The sequence below is a fragment of the Leucoraja erinacea genome, unplaced genomic scaffold (assembly GCF_028641065.1).
Source record: "Leucoraja erinacea ecotype New England unplaced genomic scaffold, Leri_hhj_1 Leri_519S, whole genome shotgun sequence".
Taxonomy (NCBI): Eukaryota; Metazoa; Chordata; class Chondrichthyes; order Rajiformes; family Rajidae; genus Leucoraja; species Leucoraja erinaceus.
The window spans coordinates 91,028-99,474 of NW_026576420.1; the positions used below are offsets into that span (position 1 = coordinate 91,028).

At 44.9% G+C, this 8,447-nt stretch overlaps 1 protein-coding gene across 1 annotated transcript in view; it reads left to right on the plus strand.

The window, feature by feature from the left end:
• The window catches only part of LOC129693993 (adhesion G protein-coupled receptor E2-like), a gene marked incomplete at its 5' end in the record, with an annotated part of 90,132 nt that extends 81,965 nt beyond the window's left edge, over window positions 1–8,167 (plus strand). The window contains 1 exon segment of the mRNA XM_055630716.1: window positions 7,281–8,167. Within this exon segment, the coding sequence (XP_055486691.1) occupies window positions 7,281–7,582 (302 nt within the window).
• Window positions 8,168–8,447: the final 280 nt, after the last annotated feature.

Genomic DNA, 8,447 nt, shown 5'->3' on the forward strand with positions numbered 1-8,447 from the left:
CGGGGTTCGATCCTGACCATGGGTGCACCGGTTTCCTCTCACACTCCAGAGATTACAGGTTTGTAAGTTAATCGGCTTCGGTAACATTGTAAAATTGTCCCTGGAGTGTATAAGAATAGGTGGTCGGCGCGGACTTGGTGGGCCGAAGGGCCTGTTTCCGCGCTATATCTCTAAAATCTGAAGTTAGGTAATGTCTAAAGGAACTGCAGTGGCTGGTTAATACGCACAAAATGTTGGTGTAACTCAGCAGGTAAGTCAGATCTGGGAAGAAAAACATAAAAAGCTGGAGTAAGTCAGCGGGTCAGGCAGCTTCTCTGGAGAAAAAGAATAGGTGGCGATTCGAATCGGAACCCTTCTTCCGACATCCTAATCGGAATTGAGTCTGAAGATGTGTCTCGTCCCGAAACACCACCTATTTTTCTCCAGAGATGCTGCTTGACTCGCTGAGTTACTCCAGCTTTTTGTGTCTGTCTTCATTTTAAACCAGCATGTGCAGTTCACTCCTTTACACTGGTCTCTGGAGAACATTGATTGGTAGTGTTCCGGACCCTGCTTCGGAAAGGCATCGATCACTGGTCGGCGAGGACTCCGAGCTGTATCTCTCAAAGACGTACATGTGAAAAATTTCTCACGGACCATAAAAATGCGGGACCTTTCAGTAAAGTCCCTTTTAAAGATTATAGTTATTTTCCTGAATCTCATTAACATGAATAAGTTGATGTCCATATGTGGATGCAAATCTTTATTTTTTAAATTCAATCCCACAGAAGACAATTTTTACTCACCTTCTGTCCCCTCAGACCAGCTTCCGGGTTTACCGTTCGCAGCAGTTCCCACGGTACACGCAAGAGTCAGTACGGATATTGCACTAGCCACTACGTACATATAATGTTGCAATGTTCAACCACAAGTGTACAAGTCACTCTTGGAGAAATTCAAGCTTGTTTGAATTTTCTCCCGAGTCACCAAGTTACAACCTGTGGATGTGTTATAACTGGACTTTCAGAAGGCTTTCGACAAGGTCCCACATAAGAGATTGGTATGCAAACTTAAAGCACACGGTATTGGGGGTTCAGTATTGATGTGGATAGAGAACTGACTGGCAGACAGGAAGCAAAATGTAGGAGTAAACGGGTCCTTATCAGAATGGCAGGCAGTGACTAGTGGGGTACTGCAAGGCCTAGTGCTGGGACCCCAGCTATTTACAATATATATTAATGATCTGGATGAGGGAATTGAATGCAACATCTCCAAGTTTGCGGATGACACGAAAATGGGGGGCAGTGTTAGCTGTGAGGAGGATGCTAGGAGGCTGCAAGGTGACTTGGATAGGGAGGGTGATGCAGTATAATGTGGATAAATGTGAGGATATCCACTTTGGTGGCAATACAGGAAAGTAGACTATTATCTGAATAGTGGCCGATTAGGAAAAGGAAAGATGCAACGAGACCTGGGTGTCATGGTACAACACCAGTCATTGAAATAGGCATGCAGGTGCAGCAGGCAGTGAAGAAAGCAAATGATATGTTAGCATTCAGAGCAAAAGGATTTGAGTATAATAGCAGGGAGGTTCTACTGCAGTTGAACAGGGTCTTGGTGAGACCACAACTGGAGTATTGCGTACAGTTTTGGTCTCCTAATCTGAGGAAAGACATTCTTGCCATAGAGGGAGTACAGAGAAGGTTCACCAGACTGATTCCTGAGATTTAAGGACTTTCATATGAAGAAAGACTGGATAGGCTCGGCTTGTACACACTAGAATTTAGAAGATTGAGGGGGGATCTTATCGAAATTTATAACATTCTGAAGGGGTTGGACAGGCTAGATGCAGGAAGATTATTCTCGGTGTTAGAGAAGTCCAGAACTAGAGATCACAGTTTAAGGAAAAGGGGGAAGTCTTTAAGGACCGAGATGAGAAAATAATTTTTTACACAGAGAGTGGTGAATCTGTGGAATTCTCTGCCACATAAGGTAGTTGAGGCCAGTTCATTGGCTATATTTAAGAGAGAGTTAGATGTGGCCCTTGTGGCTAAAGGGATCAGGGTGTGTGGAGAGAAGGCAGGGATGGGATACTAAGTTGGATGATCAGCCATGATCATATAGAATGGTGCTGCAGGCTCGAAGGCCTACTTATGCACCTATATTCTGTCTATATTTTTCTATGTTTCTAACTGTGCAAAACGTGCCTTCGCATCATATTTGCTGCGGGGAGCAGGACCCACTCCGTCGGATCTCACCCTCTGATATCTAGATTTAGGAAGGGTATCTTTAACTCCAAACCTCCCAGGCCCAGGTATGCAGAGATATGGGATGTTGATAGGCCTTTTTCACGGGGCGACTTGACGCAAGATTTAGCCAGAGTGAAGTGGCCGTGGTGTAGCACGATATCCCACGATATAACAGGGGGGTAGACAAAGAGTTCCCACGGTACTCGGCATTTCTGTTATTTGTGCGAGTGACTTGTCCATCTCCCGAGCTTTCCCGTTAAATCTTGAATGACATTGTAAACTGTCAAGTGTAATTAAATCATCACGTGGCACAAATGATGTCACTTTTTTTTCACACACTATAAATATCCTCCCTTGGTTGAATTGGTATATACACACACAAAGCAGAGTTTTACTGTGTATGTGGGAGACACAGATGGAGTGAGCACAGTTACTCGGTCTTTACTGTGTGTGGGAGAGGGGGAGACAGAGACGTACACTCACAGAGGCAGAGTCTCTCAGCCTGTGTGAGAGGGAGGGAGAGAGAGAGAAGCACACACAAGGTGGATGTGAGGTGATGACCTCAGCAGGGTATTTTGAAGACGGGTCCCGACCCGAAATGTCGCCTAACCCTTTCCTCCAGAGATGCTGCCTGACCCACTGAGTCACTCCAGCACTTTAAGTCTATATTTGGTTCCCTGATAGGCCATATGTTGGCTAGGGATAGTGTGATCCCAAGAGTGAACCAGCGTTGCAAACCTTGGACTGGTTAACCAACATTTACTGCATGGGGGGGGAGGGGAGAGAGAGAGAGAGTGTAAGTTACCTAAAATTAAATAATTCAATGTTCATAGTGAACACAGACATAAAATGTTGGAGTAACTCAATGGGTCAGGCAACATCTCCGGAGAAAATGAACAGGTGGCATTTGTGTCTATCTTCAGTAAAAACCAGCATCCGCAGTTCCTTCCTGCACAATGGATCTCAGTGTCAAGTCTCTGACTCCCGTTGGCAGGCCATTCGGCCCACAGCCCGCCCAGCGATGACTAACCCATGTCACAGGGGGATGGTGTGAAGGCAGAGTTAGACAGAGCTTGAATAATGTTACGGTTGGGGAATGGGCCATTATATGGCCAGGGAAACGCTGTTATTCGTGACGCCCACTCCGCCCTTTCCCAGCTGTTCTCAATCGCACCCCTGGCCACACAAAAATTTATACTTTAAGAAGGAATACACGGAACATTTAAACTCAGAACGCTTCTAACAGAGTGAGCCATGTGAGCACTTTGATCATTCTCCCTGTATTTGCATTTGACAAAATAGTCGGAAAATATGTTTAAAAGTGTTCATACCTTTTGCTATGCCTAATTGGCCCTTACCTCTGCGAAAATAGTCTGATATTCGTAGGTGAAATGTCACCAACAATAATTGATTCTATTATTAATTGACTAATAATTGACTCTATTAGCGGAAAGATGCAATTCTGATCTAATATTATAAGTGCTTCTGTGTTTGGAAGCAACACCAGCAATTTATTAAATCTAACTACATGCGGCACAGTGGTAGAGTTGCTGCCTCACAGCCCCAGAGACCGGGGTTCGATCCTGACCATGGGTGCACCGGTTTCCACTAATATCTAGAGATTACAAGTTTGTAAGTTAATCGGCTTCGGTAACATTGTAAAATTGTCCATGGAGTGTATAAGAATAGGTGGTCGGTGCGGACTCGGTGGGCCGAAGGGCCTGTTTCCGCGCTAAATCTCTAAAATCTGAAGTTAGGCAATGTCTAAAGGAACTGCAGTGGCTGGTTAATACGCACAAAATGTTGGTGTAACTCAGCAGGTAAGTCAGATCTGGGAAGAAAAACATAAAAAGCTGGAGTAAGTCAGCGGGTCAGGCAGCATCTCTGGAGAAAAAGAATAGGTGGCGATTCGAATCGGAACCCTTCTTCAGACATCCTAATCAGAATTTATTCTGAATATGTGTCTCGTCCCGAAACACCACCTATTTTTCTCCAGAGATGCTGCTTGACTCGCTGAGTTACTCCAGCTTTTTGTGTCTGTCTACATTTTAAACCAGCATGTGCAGTTCACTCCTTTACACGGGTCTCTGGAGAACATTGATTGGTAGCGTTCCGGACCCTGCTTTGGAAAGGCATCGATCGCTGGTCGGCGAGGACTCCGAGCTGTATCTCTCAAAGACGTACATGTGAAAAATTTCTCACGGACCATAAAAATGCGGGACCTTTCAGTAAAGTCCCTTTTAAAGATTATAGTTATTTTCTTGAATCTCATTAACATAATTCATGAATAAGTTGATGTCCATATGCGGATGCAAATCTTTATTTTTTAAATTCAATCCCACAGAACACAATTTGTACTCACCTTCTGTCCCCTCAGACCAGCTTCCGGGTTTACCGTTCGCAGGAGTTCCCACGGTACACGCAAGAGTCAGTACGGATATCGCACTAGCCACTACGTGCATATAATGTTGCAATGTTCAACCACAAGTGTACAAGTCACTCTTGGAGAAATTCAAGCTTGTTTGAATTTTCTCCCGAGTCACCAAGTTACAACCTGTGGATGTGTTATAACTGGACTTTCAGAAGGCTTTCGACAAGGTCCCACATAAGAGATTAGTATGCAAACTTAAAGCACACGGTATTGGGGGTTCAGTATTGATGTGGATAGAGAACTGACTGGCAGACAGGAACCAAAATGTAGGAGTAAACGGGTCCTTATCAGAATGGCAGGCAGTGACTAGTGGGGTACCGCAAGGCCTAGTGCTGGGACCCCAGCTATTTACAATATATATTAATGATCTGGATGAGGGAATTGAATGCAACATCTCCAAGTTTGCGGATGACACGAAGCTGGGGGGCAGTGTTAGCTGTGAGGAGGATGCTAGGAGGCTGCAAGGTGACTTGGATAGGTTGGGTGATGCAGTATAATGTGGATAAATGTGAGGATATCCACTTTGGTGGCAAAACAGGAAAGTAGACTATTATCTGAATAGTGGCCGATTAGGAAAAGGAAAGATGCAACGAGACCTGGGTGTCATGGTACAACACCAGTCATTGAAAGTAGGCATGCAGGTGCAGCAGGCAGTGAAGAAAGCAAATGATATGTTAGCATTCAGAGCAAAAGGATTTGAGTATAATAGCAGGGAGGTTCTACTGCAGTTGAACAGGGTCTTGGTGAGACCACACCTGGAGTATTGCGTACAGTTTTGGTCTCCTAATCTGAGGAAAGACATTCTTGCCATAGAGGGAGTACAGAGAAGGTTAACCAGACTGATTCCTGGGATTTAAGGACTTTCATATGAAGAAAGACTGGATAGGCTCGGCTTGTACACGCTAGAATTTAGAAGATTGAGGGGGGATCTTATCGAAACTTATAACATTCTGAAGGGGTTGGACAGGCTAGATGCAGGAAGATTATTCTCGGTGTTGGGGAAGTCCAGAACTAGAGATCACAGTTTAAGGAAAAGGGGGAAGTCTTTATGGACCAAGATGAGAAAATCATTTTTCACACAGAGAGTGGTGAATCTGTGCCACAGAAGGTAGTTGAAGCAAGTTCATTGGCTATATTTAAGAGGGAGTTAGATGTGGCCCTTGTGGCTAAAGGGATCAGGGTGTGTGGAGAGAAGGCAGGGATGGGATACTAAGTTGGATGATCAGCCATGATCATATTGAATGGTGCTGCAGGCTCGAAGGACTACTTCTGCACCTATTTTCTGTCTATATTTTTCTATGTTTCTAACTGTGCAAAAGGTGCCTTCGCATCATATTTGCTGCGGGGAGCAGGACCCACTCCGTCGGATCTCACCCTCTGATATCTAGATTTAGGAAGGGTATCTTTAACTCCAAACCTCCCAGGCCCAGGTATGCAGAGATATGGGATGTTGATAGGCCTTTTTCACGGGGCGACTTGACGCAAGATGTAGCCAGAGTGAAGTGGTCGTGGTCTAGCACGATATCACACGATATAACGGGGAGGGTAGACAAAGAGTTCTCACGGTACTCGGCATTTCTGTTATTTGTGCGAGTGACTTGTCCATCTCCCGAGCTTTCCCGTTAAATCTTGAATGACATTGAAAACTGTCAAGTGTAATTAAATCATCACGTGGCACAAATGATGTCACTTTTTTTTCACACACTATAAATATCCTCCCTTGGTTGAATTGGTATATACACACACAAAGCAGAGTTTTACTGTGTATGTGGGAGACACAGATGGAGTGAGCACAGTTACTCGGTCTTTACTGTGTGTGGGAAAGGGGGAGAAAGAGACGTACACTCACAGAGGCAGAGTCTCTCAGCCTGTGTGAGAGGGAGGGAGGGAGAGAGAGAGAGGCACACACAAGGTGGATGTGAAATCTACCTGCCTGTTTCAGTGACAGACACCCGCCGCCAGTAACGTCTGCCTGAGGAGGGGAACCTCCGGGTCTGACTTCACTGGCCGAACAGACTTTTTTCTGGCCTTGCGCCCCAATGGTGGTGCAACGGTACTTTCAATGACCGCTTCTGCAGTCGATGGCCTCGCTGCCTCCAACTCGTTAAGTGGACGCCCGCTACTCGCAGAGTTTTACCTGCCCTTTCCTTTACACACTTTGTCCATAATAAACTTGTATTGTACAACTACAAGTCTATACTCACGAAGAATGCGACCTGAAAGCGAAAGTGAAAGCACTTACCTTCAGGCTTTTTAAAACTCACCGCTGGGGGAGCTCTGCCCCTCCACAACCGGTCGCTGCGCTATGCGTCTGGCGATATGACGTGTGTGCGGCTGGATGGGGTCTTCTTCACCTTGTCACTCATGTGACTCCGAAGTAAAATAATTTTATCTTTGCCAATAAATCCTTTGACGTTTGGTGTGCCACAAGTCATTGCTCACTTATTGTATCAGCTGACTGGCTGATATCTCTATCACTGCAGTCTGTGCATAGAAGTCTCACTGTTAGGTTTGAAGGGAATTTCAGGTTAGAGGATCTAGAAGCAGCAGGTAGTTTATATTGTACCTTAAAGTATGCGCTGTAGTGAGTGACACAAAGTAAACTATTTTCTTGCATTCAGCTTCTCGTGCCTCTTGTTTTAGGGTCTTTACCTTCACTGCTGTCGCTCAGCTCTGCCTCCTGGGATGTACTTGGATATTTGACATGTTGCACTTCCAGAAGGAAACAATTGTCATGGCCTACATCTTCACTGTGATCAACAGCATGCAAGGAATGTTCATCTTCATCCTGCACTGCCTCCTTAACAAGCAGGTAAGACCCCTTGAATTTGTTCAGCAAAGTTCACTCAAACAGTATGTAGATGGCCAACCAGAGAGAGGGCAATGCTGGACCTTCCATTGGGGAATGAGGCTGGGCAAGTGACTGGCCTGTGTGGGCGAGCACGTTGTGACCAGTCACCAGGATTATGGACTCAAGCCAACGGTATAGCCATGGGCATTCACATAGGTCCCAGCTATGTCTGCCTTTATTGACAGCTGCAGGACTAATAAGGTTTTCATAGAAGGGGATTTTAACTTTCCAAATATTAACTGGGAATATCATAGTGCAAAAGGTTTAGGCAGGGTAGAATTGGTCAAATGTATTCAGGAACATTTCCTCCGGCAATTTAAAGAGACCCCTTCTTCAGAGAAGGCAACACTTGCTTTGGTCTTCAGAAATTGGAATGGACAAGTGGATGAAGTGTTCATGGATTAGCTTTTTGGGACCAGCGGCCATTGTCTATTAGGTTTAGATTGGTTAAGGATAGAGACCAGGTGGGCCCACAAATTAAAATCCTAAATTGGGGCAAGGCCAACATTGAAGGTATTAGACAGAAACTTGCTCGTGTTGGTTTGAGAAAGTTGTTTGAAGGAAACGGACCATCCAGAAATGGGATGTTTGTAAAAGTCTGCTGACAAGAGTCCACGACCTTCATGTTCCTGTTAGAGTGAACGGTAAGGCCGCAAATGTAAGGAAGCCTGGATTATGGGAGAAATTGAGGCTCAGATCAAGTGTAAGGAGGCATGAGACAGGTCTAGGCAACTGGGATCAAGTGTATCCATAGAGGAATTTTGGGAACTGAGGAGTAAGCTGAAAAAGGAAATTGGGAGGGCAAAAATGGTGTAGTAAAGCCAAATAATATAAAAATTAATTTCAAGAGATTTTATAAGTACTTTACAGGAAAAAGGGTAGCAAGAATGGGAACCCTCGAGAATCAAAGTGGTCAATTCTGTGTGAAACTACAGGA